Raw genomic sequence first — 26,929 nt, 5'->3', positions numbered from 1 at the left:
CATGGTCCAGGACTCAGGGATCGTGTCCCTAGGACTCTGAGGCCTGTGCTCCCCCTCCTACCTGCCCCCTCCACCCAGGACAGCCTGGCTGCTCTCCACTGCAGGAAGGGGGTGCTGACAGATGGGTGGAATGGCCCACCACACTGCAGGCGGTCCCCGCATCGCCACAACAGGGCCCCCAGGGCAGCTGCACGCTGTGGCCCGCGCACAGGGCACACACGGGGTGTAGCCACGCTCAAGGCCTGGGTCTCACCCCAGCCCTCACGCTTCCTGGCTGTGCCTCAGTCTCATCTACCAAACAGGGACAACAGGCCCTGCTGCACACGTACAGCGGGGTGCTGGGCCAGGGGCTGGTTCTCATTCTGTGCTAATGCTGACTGCCCCACCATGAAGGCCTCTCTGTATCCCCTCCCTGTCTGTTCTGCCAGGGTACCCCAGAGGCAAGGCCTGCTCTGGGGTCTCCTTGGTCCATCCACCTGTCAGAAAGGAGTATGTGAGGTGGAGCCCAACAGGCACCCTTGTTGGCCAGGTGCTCTGCGGGCTTTTCCACTCCTCCACAGACTATGATTGGGGAGGGGGTCACAGTCACCTGGCTACCTATGCAGCTGTGGGCAGGGGAGTTCAGGATCAGGACCCTCTCCCTGGCAAGCAACCATACGGTCCCAGAGCACAAGACAGCGGATCCCTGATCAGCCTATCCAGGCCCACAGAGGGGGCCGTGGCCACCCCTCCCAGGGCCGCAGGAAATGGCCTGGCCCCACTTGCAGCCAGGGCCAGCGACTCTGGCTTCCCTTCAGGCCCGTTTCCTTTATCCGGTTGTTTTGCTCTGAGTTCACAAAGCTCAGCCTTCCCTTCCCCTCCATTTCCACCCCTTCCCCCATTCCAGAGAGGAGCAGGACGGAAACCGGACATTTCAGGGCCCGATAGAGCCCCTCCCCATCCACCCCCCCAAGCCTAGGGGAGTCCCATCCAGCGTCCCCACTCGCCCCCTGCTGCCTGAGACTGGGAGCGCAGCTGGAAGGTGGGGGGTGGGGTGGGGGCCGGCCTCGTCCAGGTGTGGCGGGTAGTCCTGGTTCCCCTACCAAGCGGCCTGTTGCCCCCAGCGCCCGCTCCTGGCCCAGGCCCAGATCCAGGGGTGGTGGGCCCCACCCCAGCAGGCGAAGAGAAGACCAGACCGCAGCACCAGCAGTTTATTGAGTCCTGGCTAGGTGCCTGGAGCATGTCCAGGGCCATGACAAGGAGGAGCCTGGGCCCAGGAGTAAGCCAACAAGAGGGAGAGGAGGCAGTCGTCACCAAATGAAGCTCGTTCCCAGGCCCCGCGGCCCGGATGGCTCTTCTCTGGCCTGCGCAGGACGCGCTAGGAGTCCTCGGAGGCTGCTGCACGCAGCGCGAAGAGCTTCTCCCAGCAGGTGGCGACGGTGTCCAGGACACGCAGGAGGAGCCGCCTCCGGCTGCGGCTGCGGCTGCGGCGACTCCGAGGAGGGTGCCTCTTGGGCCACCGGCTCCTCCTCCGCTGTCAGGGGCAGAAAGGTCAGCGAGTGACCACGGTCTCTGCGCCCTCCCCTCCCCCTCCCAGATGGGGACACCGCGGGACGGTGGGAGGCTCAGGGGACCCGTGGAAGGGGAGGGACCCGGGTCTGGCCCCACACACCTGGCGCATCATCCAGCAGTGGCGCCGCATCACTGCTTCGGTGCGCAGGGCTACAGTCCACGCGGCTTTCTCCAGTGCCCCGCGGCGGTGGCCCCGGGCCACTACCCTGCGCAGGGTCCGACCCAGGGACGCAATGGACAGCAGGATATCGTGCTCCTGGGAAAGGAAGGGAGGAAATTGGGGGCTGAGGAGAGGAGCTCAACGGGGAGGCCCCGGAGGGGAACAGCGTGAGTCTCCCCCCCCATACCTTCTGGGCACTGCAGGAAGCTCCCACCCGATCCCGATCCTGCCATCCGAGGACTGCAGCTCCAGTCAGGTTTTTCTGGATGAAATGGAGGTGTCGGGAGCCTGGCCCGACCTGCCTCACAGCAGCCTGCAGGTCCTCAAAGATGACCACACGGTAGTGGCGGAGCACGTCAGGGATGCTGCAGGTGCGGAGCCCTGCCTGACCCGGTGCGAGCCCCAGCAGAGCCAGCAGGAGCGCCCAGAGTGCAGGCTTGGGAGGCACCTGGAAGGGACACGGGGTCAGGGTGGGGTGCCCAGGCGGGCAGAGGAGACCTGCCCTACAGCAACCCCTCAGGCAATTTGTTTCGGACGGCCCCCTACCACAGCCACCAGGGACTCTGAACTACAGTAGAAAATGCAAGGTCACTGTGCCATTCATCACCCAAGCATGGGTCTAGCAGGACAAATCCCTTCCTGTTTCAAGTCTGAGGGAAGGATAGTAGGCCTGCGAACCAGACAGCTCAATGCTTGATGCATAGACTGGCGGGCTGGAGGATGGCCAGGGGTGAGGGTGAGGGTGGGGGGAGGCGGGCTGGGAAGGCAGGCCCACTGAGCCCTGAGGGGCCAAGAAGGAGACAGAGGGCTCCAGAGCAGGAACTCTGTGCTCTGTGTGCATGGGAACTAGGGGCTCACAAGACTGGAGGGCAGGGCTGACCCCTAGGTCTAGGGGTCCAGCGGGAAACACTACCTGCCGGTATGGCTACACCCCTGGCTATCCCCTAACTCAACCCCACACCTCCCAGACATCAGTCCCCACCAGCCAGCCAGGCTCTCTCCTCCTGATGAGCACCCCCTGATCCCCAGAACGTTGATCACCTCTGGGTCCCCAGAGCAGGGGCAGAACTAACCCACCCCCACAGCCATGGGAAATGGGGTGCCCTTGCACCTCCAGACCAACCAGGACAGGGGTGAGGGCTCAGAGCTCAAGGCCACACCCCTCTGAGGAGGGGGGGAAGTCTTGGGGAATCCCCCAGAGGCAAGGGAGAAAGGGGCCACGTTGTGCCCCACCAGGCATCCCTTTCACGAGCCTCCCCCTCCAGAAGGGGCTGGCTTGGGGAGAAACCCACCACCACCCTCCCCCTAGAAGCCCAAACATCAAAGAGAAAGACCGGCTAGTTCCCAAACAGCGACTGGAAAATTAATCATGTGAACCCAGCGAGACGCAGGACTCGACTCGGCTTCCCAGCCCTGGGAGGGGAGCCTGACCGAGCTGGAGACCTGGGGTGCAGCGCTGGCAGGAGGAGTGGGTGCCTTTAGCTGTGGCCCCTCCTCAAATCTGCCCCCAGGCATGCTGGGGGTGGGGTCAGAGGTCACAGCAAGAACAAGAGAGCCGTCCACATGGGGGCGATTGGCTGCCCAGCTCTAGGAAGGCCTGCCTGTCCCCCACCCCAGCCAGCGAGACCCGAGCAGCCCTGGCACCGCCGGGCAGACCCCCGCCCTGCCCCCCCCCCCCCCCCCCGCCGGAAGGACAGGCAAGAGCACCCAGGGCCAGGCCTGCCGGGCCCTCCAGGCCAAGGTGACGGGAACCAAGGGAGGTTTCCCAGTAGGGGACAGATGCTCAAGCAGCCTCCCCTGGACTATGTTCGGTCCCAAACCCTCGACCAGAGTGAGCCCCCTCCCCACTGGCCCCACACTGCTCACCATGGGCCTCTGAGGGTGAGGCCCTCCCTCACTCCTGCCAGTGGGCCTTGCACATGATCCTGGGTCCTCAGGTAGGGAGTGTGGCTGCCACTCCAAGTCCTGCTCCAAGCCTGGCCAACAGGCTTCCCAGGACAGGACACAGCAGGGAAGGCTGGCGGCAGGCAGACAAGGCTTTTGAAGTTGGCTCCTCTGAGCAGAGGAGGGAGGGAGCGGGAGGGAGGCCCCACAACCCCAGCCCTACCCCCTCCCTCTCCCCACCTCCTATCCAATTGCTTCTTCAATTAACCTGACCCTGGAGCCCGGCAGCTGCGGGCTCTCTTCCCATCCAGCGGGTCTTGGATTGAGCCATTGGCCCAAGAAGGTCTGTACTGTCGAGGGGGGGGGGGTGGGGGGGGTGTCCAGAGAGCAATGCTGGGCCCGCGGGGGTAGGGGAGCCAGAGGCCAGGGGCCTGTCTGCACCCTCCACTGGGGCCTTCGTCAGCGGTCAGCAGGTGCTGCCTCTCCCAGGAACCCGGCTGCCAGCAGAACCAGGTGGGCTGGACCTAACTCACCACAGCCACCAGCCCCCACACCCTGATGTCCCCGGTGGGGGGGGGGGGGTCCTGCCCCAGCTGGTCCCGGTGAGGGGCTTCCCAGGCTTCTCCTACTGCTCATCCCTCCTGGGCCGAGGGGATCTTTCGCTGGCGGAGGTCACGGCCACTCGCCCAAACAGGCTCTCAACCCTGCAAGCACCACCTCAGAACAAGGGCAGTGTGCAGAACCCGACTTGCCTTGAGCTGGAGCTCAAGAAATCCCAGCTGGAGACAAGCTGAGGTACATCTGTCCCAGGGAGAAAAGTCGTTTAACCACCTCAAAGCAAACAACCCCCACGCAAAGGAGGAGATAGCCACACTGGATGATCCAGGTGCTCCGGAACATTCCAAGGGCTCTGCAGAAGGCCGCACCCGACACTGAGCTCAGAAATGTGTCCAGGAGAAGCCACATCCAACTCAGAGCACAGAAGGCTGCCAGCAGCCCCTGTGACTACAGCCAAGTCACCGTTCCTCCCTGGGCCTCGGTTTCTAGGTCTGTACAGGAATAGGCTGGCTTTCAACCTCCTAAAACTCCACGAGTATCTCTTCGATGTGATAAATGTACCGGGCCGGATCCCTCCCGCCTCCTCCATGAGACAGAAGGAAACCCCAAAGACCCTGTGAACCTCCCTGCTCTGCTCCTCAGGCCTGGCCCACCTCAAGTGAGAAGCAGAAGCAGCATTTCCAGATTCACAGTCTGGGAGTAGGATCCAGGCCACGGGGGTGGTCCCTCCCCCGCTCTGGGATGGCAGTGTCCTTGTGGCTCCCAGAACACCAGAGGCGGACCCAGCAGGGCCTGACTCTCTAGGCACAGCTGCCCGTGCCTCAGGTGCTGACATCGAGGCATGTGTTCCCCAACCTTGGCTGCCTTGAGGGGGCTGAGCCGTGGGTCAGCGACTGATCCCCACAACAGTCTCCTCATTGGTGTCACCAGGAACCAAGAGGCACCAAGCAGCCTGTCTGGAATCTTCTCTAACATGAGCGTGTGGGAACGGCTGCCAGCTACTCCCCTCATCACCATACGTAACAAGTAGCATCTCCTCTCCTTGGCCCACAGCCTCTGGACAACCCACGACCTCTGGCCAGATGTCTGCAGCCATGGCTGACACACCCCTTCGAAGAGAATCTGCTGGTTTCCAGTTGAACACACACACAGGGGTCCAAAGTATGAGGAAGTCCTTTATCCTCACACAGCATAAACAGTGCAAATATGCTAAGTCTCCCAGGTTATGCATTTTTCAATCCAGAGATGAGGACTTATAGGTGCTTTAGAACAAAACTGATTATACATTATTGATTATAAAAATAATGCCATGAGCAAATATGAGAAAAGCTCTTACCGGTAACATTTCTTTCCGACACACACCCGAGGGGCCTCCCCGTGAGCCCCTAGCAACACACTTGGGAGCCACTTTAGGAAGTTGGGCCCGCTGTCTGCACTCACGCAGGACGGTCACTTACCCTGGCAGGCAGACCTGGGAGATGCCCGGGGGAGCCCCAGCTGTTCCCAGAATGTGCACCGCCCCTCCCTTCCCACAGAATCTCAGGGGGTCCCACGGCTTCCCCTGCAGGGTTCAGGCTGTCTCCAAGAGCCCTAGTGAGCCCAGGACGCGGCCTGAGAGCACACGGGGGCAGCCAAAGCACCTACGGGAAGGCAGGGGAGAATGGCGCAGACAAAACCAGCAGGTCACCAACCCCGACAGGCTATCTGGAAAACCTTTAATTAAAGAGCAGGATGGGTGGCTCAGGGCCCCTTCCACCCCCTTGTCACTACCACACGCTCCTCTACGCGCTGTCCTGAGGGCCGCCCCCTACAGGCACTGGAGGGTCAGAAGGTGTTCTTGATGTGGGCTGCCACCAGCACTAGGATCTCCCCAATCTTCCTCTGCCAGTTGGTGATGTCCTTGGACACAGCACACCACAGCTCCCCGTGCCGTGGCTCCGCGTTCTCACAGCGCCTCCTCACCTCCTCCCGCTGCTCCTGGGCAAGGACCACAGGGCACTTGAGATGGGGCTCCTCCCAGGCTGCCCCTCACACGCGCCCCACCACGCTTGCCCGGCCCCACGGCCCTGGACCTGGAGGGCAGGGGGGCACAAGTGGTGTCTGAGGTGCCCCGCTGCAGCACTGATGGCACGCAGGTGCTGAGCCCAGTCGAGACCAAGTGTGTGCCTCACACAAGTACCCCGAGCAGCTTCCCAGACCCCATGGGGCACGGCTTCCACTTCCCATGGGGACTCCAGGACAGCTGTGACAACACTAAGCATTGTGTGTGTGTGTGGGGGGGGGGGATGCTGCTGCCCAGGCCCCCCAGGCTTATGTCCAGTAGGACAGAACTCGCCCAGGCAGGACAATCATCAGGGCTTGAATCCCATCCCAATTTCTACGGTGACCCCACGCCCCAGTCACCAACCAACTCATCAGAGATGCTAACAGACCACTTAAAATCACCCAAACATCTACATTTCAGGTTAAGAGGCTAAAGGCTGTAACGAGAAAGCAGACGCAGAAGCAAATACCGTCAGGAGGGACCCCTGTGCCTCTCCCCTCCACCCACCCATTGCCCAGAGGTGGGGGTGGAGAGCAACAGGCAGCCACACCTCACCTCTGTGCCATGCTGCAGCTCAAACTTGTAGAAGAACGCCCAGGCGTCCCCCAGGTCCGAGTCGATCTTCACCGTGCGGTGGAACCACTCCCTGGCCTTGGTGATCTTCCGCTCACTCCAGAACAGCCTGTCCGCAAGCAAAAGTTCAGGGACCCAGCGTAAGTGGCCACGTCTGATGGTGCCTGAGGGGTGGTGGGGAGCCAGCTCTGGCAACATCAGGTCGATCCTCTCCCTGGCGAGCCCCTGAGCTCCCAACAGGAGAGCTGAGGAATGGGGCCTGGCTACCTGGGTATCGCTCCCACCACTAACCTGCAACTGTCCTTCAAGGGTCTAATCAGACTGTTTCTTAAAAAAGTCCACACAGAGCAAGAATTTCAAACTCCTTTAAGTTATTAGTTTCCTCTGGGTAAGATACAAGAAGATGAAAGGAAACCTTACAAAAAGTTAAGACTTTGATTAGGGAAAGTTCAGTGAAGTCAGCTCCTCAACAGATTCCTTCTGGAGCATCCGCCCCACGATGCAGTCCCTGGCAGGGACCCAGCCAGCACGGACAAGCTGGGCCTCGGCTCAGCACCAGAACTCGGGCCCACAGCAGACGCAGACACCTGCAAACCAGGCCCACGCTGGAAGCTTCAAGCGAGGACACCAGAAACCCACTGAAGGACCTGTGAGCACCCTCCCCCACACGTCAGGGAAGGCGGAAGGCAAGGGGGGGAAGGACACTGGGGCAGCACTCTTTGACAGCTGAGACCCTGAGTGGCTTCCACCATCCGCCCAGTCCCGGTGTCCTCTGTGGCCACAGGCACAAAAGCAGACCGCCACACCACTGACACGCCATTCAGGGCGGCTGTGTGGGCTGGTCTCAGTTACAAAACGGAGTAATTTCATGCTCTGATAGCTTGATTGTTTTTTAAGCCCTGTGGTATTCTTAATTGCCGGGTGTTAGATAAACTATGACTTAAAGAGCACAAACTCAGATAGCAGGTTCACAGGACACGAACCTGGGAACAGCAAGGAGTGACTTATTTGCTTTAGCAAAGCCTTTTATGAGGTTTTACGGCTGCCCTATCAGAGCATCAAACAGAGCAGCCCTTCTGGGAGGCGGAAGCCCAGGGCAGAAGGGGGCCCCGGGCGGGCCCAAGCCGGGCCTCAGGAGCCGGAGGGAAGCCTCCACGTGCAGCGTCCTCAGCCTCAAAGCAGCTGGAGGGGAGGTGCCCGGGAGGACCTGAGGAAGTGGGGCCGACACCACCTGCGCATGCCTCGGGATGGGCCAGACTCCCGCTTGGGCAGCAACAGCACGCAGGGGCTCCTGGGCACATATGCCACCTCCGCAAGGGGAGGCCTGAGCAGCAGTCCCGGGAGCCCAGCCAAGGCTCCTTCTGATGCCCCCCACCGCAAACGCGGTCACCTCCCGGCCTCCTCTGAGCATACGCAGCCCCTACCCTGCTCGCAGCCCCCCCCCACGCGTCGGCCGTAACCTCACTTAATCTTGCCGAGGTCCCGGACTCCCTCCCACACCTCCCACACCGCAGGCCACCCCAGGGAGCCTCTGACCCAGCACCCAACGTATGAGCTGATGGTGTGAGGTCACTCGCTGATCTCCTGTTGCCCTTGAGACCATGCAACCCAAAGGAAAGATGGTCTCTGGCATGGCCATCTCCACACCTGCAGGCACACTGATTGGGCCTGACTGATGGACCCTGGATTGTCCCCAAGGTCACCAAGGTGAAAGTGTCTGCTTTCTCACAATAACAGGAGAAAGATAATTTCCTTGCTTATAGCCCTTTGAGCCAAAGGAGTCTTGCTTACTAAATTCCATGTGGACCAATGTCAGCAAGTTTGTCTCTGTCTTTCGACGTAGGACACGTGTACGTGTAAACCAAGAAGTGCCCAGACTGAGAGCAGTCCCGTCAGAAGGAGCCCAGGACAGAGGGAAGGAGGGCGGGGCTCAGAGGAAGCAGCCTATCTGTGGGTCAGGGGCAGCGCAGACCATTGGGACAGCACCTATCCGCATGGCCTCTGCCTGGAGATGTGCCTGCCTTGGGTCAAAGCAGAAGTGCTTCATTGTGGAATGCTGGTGGCCAAGGACCCTAAGAGATCCCATCAGGTCCCGAAGGGTCAGCAACCCCACAAGGGCCCCTCACTCACTTGGCCACAGCCAGGAGTACGTGGGGGTCGTGCTCACACTTCTTCAGGGCGTCGACACTCTTGGTCTTCCTCTGGGGCCTTGCCTCAAGAAAAATGGCTTCAGACCACAGGACACCTAAAATTCAGACACAAGGATGCCACAACTCAGACCCCCACCTCTGCTTTCAGACACGGCCCATCTGTGCATAGGCTGCCCCGAGATGGGCCTGCCAACATTCTAACCCAGGGTGTCCTCAGACCATGGCTACGGTCTCCCACATGTCTGGGGGAGAGCCGCAAAGGCTGCACTGACCACCCGCCATACAGCAGCTCTGATGGCACAGGCCAGACAAAGTTCTGGCAATGACTAGGTAGACAGTACCCGAAACCTTCAAGGTTCACTCCCACTGACTCCATAATTTCATATCTAAGGATTACAACAAAAAAATCAGAAATACTAACAAAGATTCAAATTGACCAATAGGTGCATCGTACATTTCTGGTATATATCTACACAGGCACTTTCAACTTTAAAACAAGTCCCGGGGCGCCCGGGCAGCTCAGTCGGTTAAGCGTCCGACTCTTGATTTCAGCTCAGGTCGTGATCTCACGGTTTGTGGGTTCGAGCCCTACGTCGGGCTCTGCAATGACAGTGTGGAGCCTGCCTGAGATTCTCTCTCTCTCCCTCTTGCTCTCTGCCTCTCCCCCACTTGCTCTCTCTCTCTCTCTCTCTCTCTCTCTCTCTGTCTCTCAAAATAAAACAAGGGACAACACTAAACACACAGGACTTGGGTTTTGTGCAAGAACACAAGTTATGACAATACAAATAAGTCAAAAGTGACTTAAAGGTGAGTTTTAATATATATATATATATATTTTTTTTTACCCCAAATCTGTTCACAGTGCATGTATGTTTAAATACAAAGTGGGGCGCCTGGGTGGCGCCGTCGGTTAAGCGTCCGACTTCAGCCAGGTCATGATCTCGCGGTCCGTGAGTTCGAGCCCCGCGTCAGGCTCTGGGCTGATGGCTCAGAGCCTGGAGCCTGTTTCCGATTCTGTGTCTCCCTCTCTCTCTGCCCCTCCCCCGTTCATGTTCTGTCTCTCTCTGTCCCAAAAATAAATAAACGTTGGAAAAAAAAAAAATTAAAAAAAAATAAATGCAAAGTAAGATAACAGAAGTTAAGTTTCAGAAGAAAAAGTAATGGTAGTGAACCAGAACACGAAGTCAAACCCACAACAACTGGGACTGGGGATTTAGTTCAAATGTCTGAAAGATCAGGTGCAGCTGAAACTCCGACAAACAAAACACTTTAATAGGGTGTCTGAACCCCGAGACCCACTCCCCCAGGAACTGCTGCTGTCTGGCAAGTCTGGGAAGCCGGGAAATCCCTTACCGGAGTTGGGGCACTCCTGGAGCGCCTTGGCCATGAGCGTGTTGGCGATGTTCTTCAGCCCTGCGCGGTACTCCAGCCTGACAGACTCCAACCTGAGGAGAGAGGCCCAAAGGACAAGTCAGACCCCATCCACTGAAGCCCACTGGCAAGCCTAACAGTTCTCGAAGCTCCTGGGAAGCCACCGTGGCCAGAGCCACCTGCCCTGCCAAGCACAGCTCGTCCACCAGAGACGCAAGGCACTCGTGCCCACCCCGCCATCAGGCCTGCCAGCAGCCACCCTAGCCGAGGCCTGGACCCTGACATCATGTAGGCACAGGCAGACATGGAGGGCGAGGGCATGCTGGTGCTCCCAGGATGGCTGGGCACCACAGCGGTGGCATCCAGGACCTGCCCAACTCTCTGGGGTCTCCTTTGGCAACAGCTACTCTGCAGCCCTGTGACGCTGTTTCCTACAGACAGAATGCCATCCTCGCCTGACAACTTCCTGTTCACCCTTAAAGCCCTGTCCAGATGCCACCTCCGCTGTGGGGTGCACTTCCTCGGCCTCATCCACCCCTGATCCCCCATCGTTAGCTCCTGGCTCCCCTGGGCGCCTTCTACTAGAGCACGAATGAAACTGCACCCCACTATGTGCAGGCCTGTTTGTAAATGGAGCCCATCCGAGCTGGACCCTCCCAAGACAGGGACTGTGCTTCCTCCCAGCCAGCACCTGCCACCCTTCTCACGGAGCCTGAGCTGGAAACGCTGCACAAATGAGTCTGCACGAGCGACTGAGGGAGCACAGCCCCTCTGAGGGGCGCACCCGGCTCGCCGCGACTCACCACAGGCCGGGGTTCTTTGGGTTCTTCAGGCGAGACTTCTCCAAAATGGCCCGAGCGCGGGTCAGCTGCCCAACCTTCTCCTCCAGCCGAGAAAGCAAAAGCCATAGAGGGGTGGAGTGGGGACATTTTTTCAACTGCAGAAACAAAGAAGAGAGGGATTGGCTGGTGCCAGGGAGGGGCTGTGACAGCCGTGGCAGGCTCCTGGGCCGGGAGTCAGGGATGCCTATGTCCACAGCCACCTGCCCATCTCAGGTCTGGGTGTGGGGTTTCACGTGCACGGCAGTGCTGTGTACAAGCGTATGTTTACTACGTGGCTGTGCACACATGCATGCGTGTGGAAGTACACACGGCCGCCTGTACATTAACTGTGCTATAACCCGCACTCGACTGAATGTGGGGCACACAGCTCTGTGGAAGGAAAAACACGGGTCTGAGTGAGGGGACCAGGGTCTGGCCCTGCTACCACGCTACCAGCTGGGGCCCAAGTGAATCACTGCCCGCTGGGCCTCCAATTCCTGAGCAAGGCGAGGCGTAATGACACCCTGAGGCCAGGCGTCCAGTCTCCAAGAGTCAGCTCGTAGCTGCAGCCAGGGGCACCAGCTCACCCCCTGGCTGTAGGCTTCCCGAGCCTTCTCCACCAACTCCTCCTGCTCCTCGATCTGCCCCTTCATCATCCACAGCTTAGGGAAGTCTTCATAGTGCTTCAGGGCCTCCTCACACAGCTCCTGGGCAGCCGCAATGTTCCCCAGCACCCACTCCAGCTTCACAGACTTCATGAACACCTGCAAGACAACCAGACACTGCTGTTAAGCAGCCCCTGCTCCTGCCCTGACCACCTGTCTGGACGGCACGGTGACGTCTAGCGCTGTGCCCTGGAAGGACGGCACCTTCACAATACACGCTTTACACTACAGCTCCCCTTAAATGCCACTCATCCTGCTGTGTTTTATGGACCTCTGTAAGCTGTTTCACAACCTTTGGAACAAGGTGGGCGTCGAAAACCACAAATACGGGGCGCCTAGGTGGCTCAGTTGGTTGAGCATCCGACTTTGACTCAGGTCATGATCTCACAGCTCGTGGGTTCGAGCCCCGTGTTGGGCTCTGTGCTGACAGCTCGGAGCCAGGAGCCTGCTTCCGATTCTGTGCCTCCCTCTCTGTCCCAACCCACTCGCGTTCTGTCTCTGTCTCTCTCAAAAATAAATAAACGTCAAAAACACAAATACACCCCGCAGTCAAGTATGAACCAATAAGCCAAGAGTACCACAGCTTTAGGTGGCACCTCGCACCTTCCGGACACCACAGGCCCCAGGGACCCAGTATGGCCCCGACGCCCCGCTCACCCGGGCGGTGGGTGCGCTGCTCCGCGCCTTGGCCAGTAGCCGCCGGGCACGCTCGTACTCATTGTTCTCGGATTCCAGCTTCACAGCGGCCAGCCAGATCTCCTCGCTGTTGGGGTTGGCCTGGAGGGAGAGATGGGATCAGAACAAAGTGGCCAGGGCTAGATTATACTTAATCAAGAGCAGCTAGCCTGGGCACCAGGCCGGGCCTCACTCTGCTGCAGGGCAGTCTGATTCCAGGGCTAACAGATGACAGAGCAGGGTCCGGCCCAAGAGTGCTGACCCACCTGAAAACAAGCCAGCCCATTTTCTAGGCACTCGGGCAACACCCCCAGCAGCTGGAGAGCCGTCTTCTCCAGGACCCACCCTGAGCTGCAGCCAGGGGCACCGGCTCACCCCCTGGTTGCAGGCTTCCCTGAGTGGCCTCTCAAAGCCGGAACGGCTCGCTCACGTTCTACCCATGTGGATCTGCCATACCCAACCCTGTTCCCAAGCCTGGTGACAAGGGACTGGCCATCTCGGTGTGTCTGTGTGAGCAGGAAAGAATGATGCCCAGGGCATCACTGATGGCGTGGAAGGCTCCCAAGGGCTAGGACTGGGCCACGTACCAACCAGAATCCACGTACCAACCAAGCAGACACACGGGTGCTACACTCGCGGCCTTCTGAAAGCACACTCGCCTGGCTGCGTCACAGACCTCATCAACAGCCCCAGAGTGACCAGCAGGGAAAGGAGAGGGCACCTGGAGGGTGGTGCTGGGGACTGGCAGCGGTGCCCAGGCAGATGGCGGGAGAACGCGGTGATGGCTCAGACAGAAGGAGCGTCCTGAACATGTGACTGTCCTCCAACGGACAGGAAAAAGCAAAAGGCCAGATACCAGCCAGGCTCCTCTCGTGGCATTTACTCAGGGAAGGACAAACTTAATTACGCTAGTCAGGGTTACAACAACACACTGATGTTTACACAGCACTCAACAGTTTATAAACATGGCTGCTACGAGCACTGAATAACATGAGAAGTGTTGAATCGCTGTACTGCACACTTCCCAAAACTAACATAACACCGTGGGGGGGCACCTGGGGGGCTCAGTTGGTTACGTGTCCGACTTTGGTTCAGGTCATGGTCTCGCGGTTTGTGGGTTTGAGCCCCACGTTGGGCTCTGTGCTGACAGCTCGGAGCCTGGAGCCTGCTTTGGATCCTGTGTCTCCCCCTCTCTCTGCCCCTCCTATGCTAATGTTCTGTCTCTCTCTGTCTCTCAATAATAAATAAACATTTAAAAAAACCCAAAAACCAAAAACCAAAAACACCGTGGGTTAGCTCTGCTGGAACGAAAGTTAAAACACATTAAGCATGCTAACTGCTAACCGCACGCTGCCCGGGTCATGACACCAGCCCAAAGAGAAGCTTGGCTAGGTGTAGCCGTCTGAATGTAATCCCAACCACCTAAGGGCCCAGCAGCACCAGGAGGCCCACGAGTGGCCTCTGTGCACATCCTGTGTTCAGAGTACAGGGACGGAACAATCCAATTCTCACATGTGCTCTCCTGTGAGAAATGGCTGTATCTGGCTACTGCTCCACTCACCTGGGGAATGTCGCCTGCTTGCCCCATGCTCTGTGTTCTGGAATATTTGGCCCATGGTTACACTGAATGGCCATGACCAAGAGGTAGGTCTGCCAGCTGGCCATTCTCCTACTCTTGGGCCCCCTCAGGACCCCAGCTGCCCATAGAGCAGCCGAGTCTGGTGCGTCAGGACCAACTCACTTCTCCTCTCTCAGGTCAGCTCCCGTCAATGAGCAGGGGGAGGGCTCAAGGGCACATGCATGCTGCAGCCCTCGGGCCTCGACAGGCACTGAGGTGGGGGTTCAAGTGCACACGCCCCCTGGCAGCCCAGCGGACCCCTCAACCCACCTGGAAGGCCAGAGCCAGGATGCTCCTTGCCGCAGGCACATCCCCCGCCAGCCACTTGGACTTGGCGCCCATAAGCCACAGCACCTCCGCTTTGGGGCAATGGGCCACAGCCCTCTGCAGGAGTGCCTCCAAGGACTCCCTGAAAGACAGAGGGCCACAGTCACCACCAGAGCATGCAGGGTGCTCACAGCGTCAGCCTGGGTGCTGAAAAGACAGTTACTGCTCCAAAGTTCGGTGCTATAAATGATTTACCAAATTTTACGATGGGGAGAGTGTGGGGAAATCTTTTCTCTTCATAAAGGTTCTAAAATCAACTACCGAGGAGGGTGCTACAAAGCATGCATTGTTAAATAGCTAAGCCTGATGGAGCAACTTCTCAAGGGACCCTTTCATAGCCATGGGTCCTGAGGGGAGTGACAACTTCACAGTCTGGGTGACAGGAGAGCTCTTTTCATCTTTAACCACAGATCTGCTGATAAAGATTATGACCCAGAATCTGTTCTCTGGCATCCAAAGAAATGGTCTTATTGGAAGAAACTTCTTTTGGTCACTACCGAGCAAGAATACCGCCAGCCTGGGTATCAGGTGGGAAGCCCCCAACCCTCAGGCGGCCACCACCCCTGTTGCACCGCCTGGCACACAAGCTCTCTGGGCCTCGGCAGCAAGACGAAGGACTCACTCTGTGTGGAGAGAAGCCCAAGAGAGTCTGCAGCATGCTTCCCAGATGACACCAGAGCCAGGACCCCAGACCCTGAGCCCCTCGTGCCATTCCATGCCACGAGTCAGCCGGACAGGAAGGGTGCCAGAGCCGGGGAGGGGGCTGCCCCACGCCCAGGGCCCAAGAGGAGCAGTGCCAATGAGGCACGTCCACAGACCACACCCAGCAGGAGAGGCCCTGCTCCGGACTTGGGACTGTCACGGGTGAACTTGTACAGAGTGAGCCAGCACGGTCATCTCAAAGCAGCCTCAGATGAGTCCACTCCAAAACACTAAACCAGATGGTGAGAGTGGGGAGGAGACAAAAGCCTCAGCAACACACATGGGAAAACACCCTGACCAGACTGAGATTCAACAATGCCGGGAAAGGAAAGAGAAAGGGGCTGGATGCTCCCAGCAAAAGCCCTGCTGGAATGAGCAAGGCCTGTCCCCCCGCCCCAGCACAGGAAAGAGCAGCGGAGGGCCTGGATGGAGAGTGCACAACATGAGGCTGATACCCTGGAGAGGCACCCCTTGAACACCAGAAATTGCAACACCTAATTCAATCAGCAGTTACAGCCAATAAGGCAGACCCAAAAGGTTTTTTCAATTAAAGAATACAATTAGAGAAAATTGTCAAGGACCTCCTCAGAGCACAAAAACTAGCCTAAACCCAAAGTCAGCAGAGCTTAAATGAAAACCATGCCTGCCTGGGCCCAGATGCCGCACCGCCCACACTGCTAAATCCAGTGCTGGCACAGACGTGGAGCTTTAGAACCCTGCCTCGCCCCAGGCACCCTTGGGCCACCAGGCGTCTGCCAACGCAGCTGTAGGCACTTCTGCAGAAATGCCCTCAGCGTCTCAGTTTCTCAACTATAAAAGAGTGATAATCCTATCTGGTACAGAAGGAGCCATAAAGACAGATCTCAAAGTCTCAAGTGCAGTAGAAGATTCTGTCCCTCATTGCAGAGGACTGGATCTCAAGTTTAGGTCCTTGCCCACCTATGGGGAGGGGAGGTTTCAACTCCGCTCTGCCCGACCTGGAGTCAGAAGGCCAATGGGCACACGGAGTGGAGCGCGCCACCAGGCACCTGGGGCCCAAGCACATACCTGGTGCCGTGGTTCTTCTCGAAGTACGCGGCTCTCAGCCACACACTCTTCTTGCTGGGGAACACTTGCAGAGCGTAGGCATAGATAGCTCGCGCACACTCCAGGGCATTGTGGGCCACACACTAGAGCAGAAAGATAAGGGTGAGAGTGGGCAGCCCAGCCCTGGCCTCAGAGCAGGAGGCACGACGGCCCGTCTGCTCAGAAGCACACCGTGGGAAACACGACCCGGGAGAGCGAAGCCCCAGGAGGATGGGGAGTGAAACACACGGGGCCCGGCCTGGGGCTGTCTGCCTGCCCTCATACACAGCAGGAGCTGGTGCAGGGGAACAGCAGCCGCCAGCCGCAGGGGAGAGCTGACCACACACCACACACGTTGGTTCCTCTCTGAACTCAGGGTTAAGTGTATGTTCTCCCTTATAAAAGCCATGCTCGTTAGAAACCTGTAAAACACAGATGAGCACAAAGAGAAAGAAAGCATCTATCCACCTGAATGGCTGTGAACGGGTGTGGGCTCTGATGCGGGGAACAGAAAAACTCTGGAGTCTGAGACCGTGGCGATGGCCGCACAACACCGTGAGTGTGCTAGACGCCATGGAATCACACGCTTCCAAGTGGCAAGAATGGCAAACTTTATGATATGTGTATTTTACCACAATAAAAAATGTAGCTTACGGGGCACCTGGGTGGCTCAGTTGGTTAAGCATCCGACTCTTGAGTTTGGCTCAGATCATGATCTCACGAGTTCGTGAGATCGAGTCCCATGTTCAGGCTCCGCACTCACAGTGTGAAGCCCGCTCGGGGTTCTCTGTCTCCACCCCTCCCTCACAGACAGAGAGCACTGTCTCTCAAAGATAAATGAACTTGAAAGAAAAGAAAAGAAAAGAAAAGAAAAGAAAAGAAAAGAAAAGAAAAGAGAAGAGAAAAGAAAAGAAAAGAAAGAGGAAGGAAGGAAGGAAGGAAGGAAGGAAGGAAGGAAGAAAAACAGGTTTTTTTTTAAATGTTTTATTTATTTTTGAGAGAGAGAGAGGGAGAGGGAGAGAGGGAGAGAGAAAGCTAGGGAGGGGCACAGAGAGAGGGAGACACAGAATCTGAAGCAGGCTCCAGGCTCTGAGCTGTCAGCACAGAGCCTGACGCGGGACTTGAACTCACGAATCGTGAGATCATGACCTGAGCCAAAGTCAGACGCTGAACTGACTGAGCCACCCAGGTGCCCTAGCTTTCCTTCTTGGACAAAAAAAAAAAAAAAAAAAAAAAAAAAAAAAATGCAGCTTAAAAAAGAGAAAGAAAGAACCCATCCACTCAAACAGAACTTCCATAAACACTTGTTGCTACTTTCTCTGGATGTTTTTTTTCCTTATTGAAGAATGACTTTAGGGGGGCCTAGGTGGCTCAGTCAGTTAGGCATCTGACTTCGGCTCAGGTCATGATCTCATGGTTCATGGGTTTGAGCCCCAGATCAGGCTCTGTGCTGACAGCTTGGATCCTGGAGCCTGCTTTGCAATCTGTGTCTCCCTCTCTCTCTGCCCCTTCCCCACTCATGCTCTGTCTCTCTCTCTCGCTCTCAAACATAAATAAGCATTGAAAAAAAAAAAGAAAAAGACAGAAAGAATACTTTATTCCCTGGTTGGAAATCAAGCAACACAAGAAAGCCAGTCGCTCTGTGAAAGCCATCTCTTGAGAAGGTCACGAGCCAGGGACGCTCACTGGAACGGGCTGACCCAGGGGAAAGGCCAGTGCCCCCCATACTCAACACCAGATGCTCGCGGACCACCTGAGAAACGTGCCACCCTAAACACTCTGCACACGCAGGAAGCGTTCTCATACCAAGAAAGGGTTTTGTATCCTGAGGTAAGTGAAAAGCCACTAGGAACTGTGTCGGAAACAAAGTTTTGCAGCAACGATCATCAAAATGTCACGGATGGAACCAGATAGGCATCTCACAGAGCCAGCCAAGGCCACTTCCCAGACTGACAGCTGCATTCTCCAAGAGAACGGCTATAACCCTCCTGTTGCACAAAGACCACCATGTGGAAATGGGTGTGGAGTTAGAAAGCAGGGATGCAGCTTCGACCTCCTCGTTCAGACTGGGTTCCTTCTTGGTCACGTGGCCTCAATCTGACTCAAGCACCACAGAAACCAAGAAGGGCCCCACCTTGGGCGTGTCCTGACCAGTAGTGGCTGAAAAAGTGACAGAAGATGCCAAAGGAGGATTAGACCCCCTACAAACTGGTCTGTACTCTTTGTGACTTTTGACCAAGGTCCTGGAGGCCGGTTACAAAGACTTTCGGGCATCCGTGGCCCCACTGGATCAAGTGACAGCCCACCAGGGGTCTCAGGTGTGGGTGAGCCAGGCAGGGCCCCATGGGGTGGGAGTATTACGAAAACACTTCGCTCTTCTGAGCACAGAGACTTGAGCTCTTACTCCAGAATTGCACAGCTTTGTGAAAGACAGCCGTGTTGTTCTACGACACGTGCAAGAGACAATAAAAAAGAAAAAGAAAATCTGAAATGGCTCGTGGGCTTCTGCTCCCACAATCTGTCATCCATAGGGCAAGGTCTATCCCCCCTCCGCTCCTCCCCTCGCCAGGCCTCCTATGCTGTCAAAGCAATAAGGAAAATAAAATGAAGTGAAGTGTTTAACTCCATATGCAGAATAAAAAGGGGCCCGACAACAAGAAACTAGGATTCTTTGGCATATTTGGGAATTTCCTTTCGATACAGACACTGAGCATATTTGTTACTCTTTATACTTCTTTGCGTCTTAAATGTTACATAAGGAAAAGCTTTTAACACCCATCATGGTTGGCCTGTGTCTCGACTCGCCTAAAGAACCAAGGTATATTTGGTGTGCACTAGACCATCGGCAGGCCACAGGCCCCTGGAAGTGCATGGCATGGCCAGCACCTGTGCCCTGGGTCATAGCACATGTGGCGCTCAAGAGGTTATGTGAGCTCCACACCGGTGATGCCATCAGGGGCTATAATCTCCCAGAATGGAGTAGGGATCCTTGGCCTCTCCTAACAGAAAGAAACAAATACCCGCGTGAATAAGGGAAAGGTCATTACTGTAGAATTCCAACTAATAAACTCTAATAAAATACAGAAGAAATGGTGTTGAGAAAAGCACTATTTGGCACCTGGGGGGCTCAGTCAGTTAAGTGTCCAACTTCGGCTCAGGTCATGATCTCACAGTTTGTGAGTTCGAGCCCCACGTTGGGCTCTGTGAGAACACCTCAGAGCCTGGAGCCTGCTTTGAATTCTGTCTCCTGGTCTCTCTGCCACTCTCCCGTTCATGCTCTGACTCTCTCTCAAAAATAAACATTAAGTAACAAAAGAAAAGAAAAGAAAAGAAAAGAAAAGAAAAGAAAAGAAAAGAAAAGGAAAGAAGGAAGGAAGGAAGGAAGGAAGGAAGGAAGGAAGGAAGGAAGGAAGGAAGGAAGGAAGGAAGAAAAGCACTATTTGGCAAATACCATAGTAACTGATACAGGACAAAGACATCATTAATGGGCCTGCCAACTAGTAGGTCAAAGTTTGGCAAGAAACAGGATGTTTAATCTCAGAGTGCCTCCCCACAAGGCACTTATCAATTAGAAAGGAGAGAAAGACTAACCTTCCAGTGGAGAAACCTGATGGATGCCACTTGAGCTGCTCAGAGTTGAACGGGCACAGGCACCTACCAACACAACCTGCCAGGACACAACATCCCACAAAGATGCAGAACCCCAACCCCAACCCCAATGTGGGGCCACATCATGGAGACCCAGATCAGGGGGCCACAAAGTCACAAAGCCAATCAGGGGCCAGAAGTCAGACTCCTTAAAAATGACGACAGACCAAAGCCCTCTCTAGACGATCAGGGCCACGGAAACCTGAGGCTGTGACCGGGGGCGGCTGCTGCACCAGAACCAGCTGTGCTTTTCCTTCCTGTGAAAGGGACACTTAGGGAGGCAACTGGTGGAATTTGGCCTGCAAATTACATAATGGCACTGTGTCAACATTATTTCCTCATTTTGATAGCTATGTTGTGACTGTGTAAGAAAACATCGTCTTTTAAAGAAACGCTGCAGTACTTGGAGGAAAGGGGCCGTGACCTCTGCAATTTACTCGCAACTATTCAGAAGAAACAGTAAGGGGTGTGTGTGCATGTGTGTGCACGTGTGAGTGGAATGGGAAAGGCAAATGTGGTGAAACAGTCAAATTCGGAGGAATCTGGGTGAAGGGCATAGAAGAAGCCTTCATACAGTTTGCAACATCTGTAAATCTAAAATTATTTCAAAATAAGCTAAAAAAAAAAAAAAAAAAAAAAGAGAGCCACCTTTAAGGCACTGAATACCTAAAATACATACTGATTTTGACCCCCATGCTCTCTTCTCTGGAAGCCTATTCCAAGGAAATAATTTCAAAGTAGGCAAAAGCTTCGTATACAAAATGCCTTCTCAAGTGCAACTTATAAAAGAACCCAGGGGGTAGATGTGGGGAGGTAAAAAACAGCTGAGAGAGCTCTGTGGGCTCCCACTCTGCTGGCTCCCGGTCCACAGCACATAGTCAGCCCACACAGAACACAGAGCACTGCAGATCAGGAAGATCTGCAAGGAGTGGCTCTCCAGGTAAACCTGGGTTAGGAGAAATCTGTACTCCTTACAGCTACAACTATGTTTAAGAAAGTCAGCAGATCAGGGGCCCCTGGGTGGCTCTGACTCTTGAAAATCTTGATCTTGGCTCAGGTCATGATCTTGCAAGTTGTGGGTTCGAGCCCCACGTCGGGCTCTGTGATGACAGCATGGAGCCTGCCTGGGATTCTCTCTCCTCTCTCTCCGACCCTCCAGCTCACGCATGCTCTCTCTCAAAATAAATACATTTTAAAAAATCAGCAGATCTAGGGGCGCCTGGGTGGCGCAGTCGGTTAAGCGTCCGACTTCAGCCAGGTCACGATCTCGCGGTCCGTGAGTTCGAGCCCCGCATCAGGCTCTGGGCTGATGGCTCAGAGCCTGGAGCCTGTTTCCGATTCTGTGTCTCCCTCTCTCTCTGGCCCTCCCCCGTTCATGCTCTGTCTCTCTCTGTCCCAAAAATAAATAAACGTTGAAAAAAAAAAATTAAAAAAAAAAAATCAGCAGATCAAGAAGACTTTCACATCTGCAGCTAGTTCCCCACAGGTGCTTCAGGCCCACGTAGCCGGACTTACACTGTCAGCGTCTTCCATCCAGGTGTGCTTCCGATCTTCCTCCTCGATCCCAATGCCAATCACAGCACGCATGACGGCCTGGCAGGTGGCCACACTCCCAGCCTTGTCACACTCCTCAGCATCCTGCAAGAGGGACACAAAACTATAGTCCGGAGCTGCAGGTGCCTGACAGGGGCACGCTACGCCCACACAAAGAGGAGGGACAGCCCCTGCACTGCAGGTCGGTGCGCACCCAAGGCGCTGATGCCCATCGAGCCCTCCTGCAGCCCACCCGGCAAGGTAACCCTCCTTTCCACCCAGCAGATGAATGCTTGACAAATACCTAAGGACTTAACAAGGCTGCACCCAGGCATTCCCAAGCACTGCACAAGCAGCTCTGTGTGCACAGCACTGTGGGAGACAGCTCAGTGGCCACACGAGGCTCTGCATGGAACACACTTCCAAAGTAGTAAGAACCAAGACAAGCTCACAAACGTTTGCATCTGTTGGTCTAGAACTCAGGATTCAAAATGGACAAAAGGAGGAAATACTCTAACTGGATCCCAGGGCCTTGCAGGCCACAGCAAGAGCTCTGGGTTTTACTGCTGTGGGGCAGGCAGGCACCAGAGGTTTTTAAACTAGAGGAGGAGTCACATAATCAGTCTCATTTTAAAAGGACAGCCCTAACCACTGTGTGGAGCATTAGCAGGGAAACACAACAGGACACACTGCCATGTCTGGGGGAAGCTGTGGTCTGGCCAAGGACTGCCACAAATGGGTGACAAGGTGCACCCGGACCAGGGTCAGACGGCAAGACAGGCCACCCGGACCAGGGACAGACGGCAAGGCAGGCCACCCGGACCAGGGAGAGATGGGAAGATAGGCTCAAACTGCTTGCCGGACAAGGGGTGTGAGAAAAAGGAGTCAGCAGTGACTCACGAGGCATAAATGCTGGTGCTTCATACTGAGGTGAGCAAGGCTGAGGACTAGCACGTTTTGTGGGCAAACCAGGAGATGCACCCTGGACACATCAGGCCCTGGTACTGTCCCATGTCGCTGGGGGACGCAGGGCAGCAGGGGTGCAATCCAGGATGTGGGGAGCACCCAGAGCAGAGTCCACATTTGGGGGTTCCTGTCCTGTAAGTGCCATTCTTGCTTGGCAATGTGGTGAGACGAGACCCTCGCAGAAGCACAGACAAGTCTCAGAAAGGGGCTGAGGGCCAAACCACCAAGCGATTTAGAGGAGAGAAGGAGAGGGGCGCCTGGGTGGCTCAGTCGGTTAAGCGGCCGACTTCGGCTCAGGTCACGATCTCGCGGTCCGTGAGTTCGGGCCCCGCGTCGGGCTCTGTGCTGACAGCTCAGAGCCTGGAGCCTGTTTCAGATTCTGTGTCTCCCTCTCGCTGACCCTCCCCTGTTCATGCTCTGTCTCTCTCTGTCTCAAAAATAAATAAAACGTTAAAAAAAAAAATTAAGAAAAAAAAAAGAGGAGAGAAGGAGAACCAGCAAAGGAGGGGAAGTGGCACCAGCAGGACGAAAGGAAAAGCATGTGAGTACACGCAGACACTGTTCGAGGGCATGGCTGGTGGAGGCAGGCCTGTCGCAGAGGCTCCTGAGGTGTCCAGCGGGGCCCGGGGTCAGGGCCGGGACTGGGTTCCACAAAGGATGGGAAGTAGGAAGTAAGAAGGCAAGGAGAAAACCCGTTCGGCAGAGTCTGGTGCTCAGTAAATGGTGACTTGCTCAGAGGGCAAAACCCCTCAGCCGTAACCCTCTTTGCAGGACACCACAAAGACACGTTTTATGTGCTAGCCTTAAGAAGACCAGGCAAGACTCGTGTGCTTTCAGATCCCTTCATCACATTCAAATTCCAGAAGCAAATAGCAGCAAAACACAAATTTTGAGGAAAGCTTATTTCTTACTTAATTTTAAATGTTTACTTATTTTTGAGAGAGAAAGAGAGAAAGAGCATGAGCAGGGGAGGGGCAGAGGGGCAGACGGGAGAGAGAGGACCCCAAGCAGGCTCCAAGCTGCCAGCACAGAGCCCAACACGGGGCTCGAACACACAAACCGTGAGATCATGACCTGAGCTGAAATCAAGAGTCTGATGCTTAACTGACTGAGCCACCCAGGTGCCCCAAATTTTGAGGAAAATTTTAAAAACTTCTAGCTCGTGCTGTGTATTTTTCTGCACAAAGCCAGTGTCTTAATGGAGGGTTTACAGGAAGCTGGTCTGAGAACCAGCAAGGAGACAGGACACCTACCATCCCCTCCTGCAGTAATCCTTCCTGACAAGATGGAAACACGGGCTGGCAGAAGAAACGGGACTCACTGTGGCCAAGCCAGTGTGCCCCAAAAGGGGGGTTAGGAATGGTAATTGACGTGCGTGGGCATTTCCGGGGGCACAGGGCGCTCGCCTCCACTCTGTGCAAAACGGGGCTCCGGGGAGACCTAGAAGGCAGAGAGCTGGAGCAGGTAAGGCCTGCCAGGTGCACAGTCAGCCTCCCAAAAGCCCTCAGAGAACCAGAGAAGCTGCTGACTGAGCCGGAACCCCCCCTGCCCCCGCTCCTGAGACAACGAGAAATCCAGACAACACCTGTGAAGCAGCCGTTGTCAAGATGCTGGACACGGGTAACAAAGGGCTGTGAGGACTGAGACGCAGACGCAGTCAAGGGGAGCCCCATGTTAGCCCAGCTCACCGCCTGGAGAGTTTCCAGGCCGCAGAACAGGGAGGGGGACCCAGGTGGGAACGCTGGAGGAGGCGGTGCTGAGCCCTAGAAGATGAAGAAGCACACAGTACACAGGATCAAGCACAAGAGAAGAAAAGTGCAGTGGGGAGACAACCCTGGCGATGTGCTCTGCAGAGAGCCACCTGGGGGTCTTCAGTGAGCACCAAACAAAGCATGAGTGTTTGAAAAGAACCATCCACAATGGTTAGAGCACTCCTCAGAGCTCACATGGGGCCAGGAACAGTGCCTCTTTCCATGGCCAGACCGGAAACCCCCGAGAGACACAGGTCACTGGGCACAGTGCAGAGAGGGATTAGCCCTGAACTGTCCCAAACCCACTACTGCTGGGGTCCAACCTAGCAAAGCACTGAAGCAAGGTCCAAAGGACCAAAGCACCAGCTGGTCCAGTAGGAAAGCCTAGAGGACGTACAGGAATGCAAAACTGCCCAGCACCCAGCAAGGGGAAATTCACGGTATCTGGCAACAAGTTGAACATTACCAGCCATGCAAAGAAATAAGAATATGCAACTTGTAACGAGAGGATTAACAAATCTATCAAAATTAATCCCAAATGGACAAAGACATCAGAGTTAGGAGACAAGGGCACTAAAACAGTCGTTATATTGAGTCTGTGTGTCCAAAATACCAGCACAAGGGTGTCTGGGTGGCTCTGTTGGTTGAGCGTCCAACTCTTGCTTTCAGCTCAGATCATGATCAAGCCCTGCACTGGGCTCTGCACTGAATGTGGAGCCTGCTTGGGATTCTCTCTCTCCCTCTCTGCCCCTCCTCCACTCGTATATACACTCTCTCTTAAAAAAAAAAAAAAGGTTGTACAGATGTGAAAGACATTTTTAAAAGACCAAAATTAAATTCACAGAAATGAAAACTACAAGATCTGAAGTGGAAAATCCCCTAGATGAGATAAACAGCAGATCAGATGTTAGAAGAACAAACTTTGAGGACAAAGCCATACAAGTTATCCAAAACGAAATGGAAAGAAAAGAAGAAAAGTTCTTTAATATATAACTAAGGCACCAACGAGCTACAGAGCTACCACCACACTCAACAGGAAAACCTAGATACTTCCCCCTAAGATCAGGAGGAAGACAAAGATGTTGGTTCTCCCCACTTCTAGTCAACGTTTCACTAGAGGTTCTAATCAGGGCAATTAGACAAGAAATAAAAGGTATCCAGAAGGGGGAAAAAAAAGAAGTAAAATTGTATAAGCAGATGGCATGATCTAGCATACCGAAAACCCTACAGAACCCATTAAATCTATTACAATTTAATAAATGATTTCAGCAAGGTCACACAAGCTCAATATTCAGAAGTCTACTGTATTTCTATACACAAATAACGAACCACCTGAAAATGACACGAAAATTCCACTTACAATAGCATCAAAGATAACAACATATTTGGAATAAAACAAAGTGAATACTAGTACACTGACATTGCTGAAAAGCTGAAGACCTAAATCAATGGAAAGACACCCCATGTTCATGGATCAGAAGACTGAATACTGTCAGGATGCCAACAGTCCCCAAGGCAATCTGCAGGTCCCATGACATCCCTATCAAAATCCCAGCTGGTCCACGTTTCTTTTATTTTTTTTTAATTTTTTTTTAATGTTTTTATTTATTTTTGAGAGAGAGAGAGAGACAGAGCACGAGCAGGGGAGGGGCAGAGAGAGAGAGGGAGACACAGAATCCGAAGCGGGCTCCAGGCTCCGAGCTGTCAGCACAGAGCCCGACACGGGGCTCGAACTCACGGACTGCGAGATCATGATCTGAGCTGAAGTCAGACGCTTAACCGACTGAGCCACCCAGGCGCCCCCCAAGTTTCTCTTTTGCAGGAACTGACAAGCTGATCCTAAAATTCATATGGAAACACAAAGAATCAAGCACACCTAAAATAATCTTGTAGACGACAAAGGACACTTTGTCACTTCCTGGTTTCAAAGCTTTCTTTTTTTTTTCAACGTTTATTTATTTTTGGGACAGAGAGAGACAGAGCATGAACGGGGGAGGGGCAGAGAGAGAGGGAGACACAGAATCGGAAACAGGCTCCAGGCTCCGAGCCATCGGCCCAGAGCCCGACGCGGGGCTCGAACTCACGGACCGCGAGATCGTGACCTGGCTGAAGTCGGACGCTTAACCGACTGTGCCACCCAGGCGCCCCTCAAAGCTTTCTACAAAGCTACAGCCAGCCGAATACCACAGGGCGAGCATAAAGACATACAGTCCAAGGACTAGGACTGAGTTCAGAAATAAACTCTTACACCCATGACCACTGGCCATGCACGTGGAGAACGAAGTTAAAGCCTTCCCTCACACCACACCCAAAAACGAACTCAAATGGATCATAAATCTAAAGGTAAGCGCTACAACAGGGGCACCTGGATGGCTCAGTCGGTTAAGCATCCGACTTCAGCTTAGGTCACAGCTGCTAAGTTTGAGCCCCACATCAGGCTCTGTGAGGAGAGTTCAGAGCCTGGAGTCTGCTTCAGATTCTGGGTCTCCCTCTCTCTCTCTGTCCCTCCCCCTCCCCCACTCACGTGCGCGCGCACGCTCTCTCAAAAATAAACAAACGTTAAAAAAAACTTAAGTCATTAATTGTTTTAAAAAGAAAGAGAAGATAATCTGTATGAAGAAACAAAGCTAAAGATGACAAATTCCTTACGGGAAATAACACACAAGAGAAGACAGAAAAGTTGTATCTTGAAAGTACTGCGGAACAAGATCGTCAACCTAAATTCTATACCAAGGGAAAACAGCTTTCAAAAACAGATCAAATACAGTTTCCAGACACGTAAAAACTGGAAGAATTTACATAAGAAACTGCTACAGCCCTCAGGCAGAAGGAAGAAGACACAAGTTGGAAACGTGGGTCTCCGTGGG

General features: G+C 54.9%; 2 protein-coding genes across 2 annotated transcripts in view; both read right to left on the bottom strand.

Moving 5' to 3' along the window:
• Positions 1-1,173: 1,173 nt before the first annotated feature.
• On the bottom strand, positions 1,174-5,676 carry CUNH20orf204 (chromosome unknown C20orf204 homolog). The gene is made up of 4 exons (XM_040459977.1): positions 3,578-5,676; positions 1,899-2,159; positions 1,652-1,807; positions 1,174-1,513 (listed from the first exon to the last, which is right to left on the bottom strand). Exons 1-4 carry the CDS (start codon positions 3,578-3,580, stop codon positions 1,358-1,360), a joined length of 576 nt encoding a protein of 191 aa, XP_040315911.1. The 5' UTR covers positions 3,581-5,676; the 3' UTR covers positions 1,174-1,357.
• Positions 5,677-5,851: 175 nt separating this feature from the next.
• Positions 5,852-26,929, bottom strand: part of PRPF6 (pre-mRNA processing factor 6) — a 49,275-nt gene continuing 28,197 nt past the window's right edge. The window contains exons 12-21 of the mRNA XM_040459954.1: positions 21,328-21,450; positions 16,147-16,268; positions 14,341-14,479; positions 12,435-12,554; positions 11,700-11,876; positions 11,095-11,228; positions 10,274-10,365; positions 8,901-9,015; positions 6,753-6,879; positions 5,852-6,130 (exon numbers count right to left, since the gene is read on the bottom strand). Of these exons, the coding sequence (XP_040315888.1) occupies positions 5,978-6,130; positions 6,753-6,879; positions 8,901-9,015; positions 10,274-10,365; positions 11,095-11,228; positions 11,700-11,876; positions 12,435-12,554; positions 14,341-14,479; positions 16,147-16,268; positions 21,328-21,450 (1,302 nt within the window). The 3' untranslated portion in view covers positions 5,852-5,977. The remainder of the gene's footprint in view (positions 6,131-6,752; positions 6,880-8,900; positions 9,016-10,273; positions 10,366-11,094; positions 11,229-11,699; positions 11,877-12,434; positions 12,555-14,340; positions 14,480-16,146; positions 16,269-21,327; positions 21,451-26,929) is intronic.

Source organism: Herpailurus yagouaroundi, unplaced genomic scaffold, assembly GCF_014898765.1.
Source record: "Herpailurus yagouaroundi ecotype Mexico unplaced genomic scaffold, PumYag 246, whole genome shotgun sequence".
NCBI lineage: Eukaryota > Metazoa > Chordata > Mammalia > Carnivora > Felidae > Herpailurus > Herpailurus yagouaroundi.
The sequence above is the reverse complement of the archived record's forward strand: the minus strand, read 5'-3'. Positions and strand labels throughout refer to the sequence as shown.

What these genes read in the sequence shown, in the direction of transcription:
- CUNH20orf204 (XM_040459977.1), bottom strand. An exon ending in CTTCCTGCAGTGCCCAGAAG is followed by an intron (nt 1,808 to 1,898) that starts GTATGGGGGGGG and finishes TTCCTTTCCCAG; the next exon opens with GAGCACGATATCCTGCTGTC. An exon ending in ACTGCTGGATGATGCGCCAG is followed by an intron (nt 1,514 to 1,651) that starts GTGTGTGGGGCC and finishes TGCCCCTGACAG; the next exon opens with CGGAGGAGGAGCCGGTGGCC.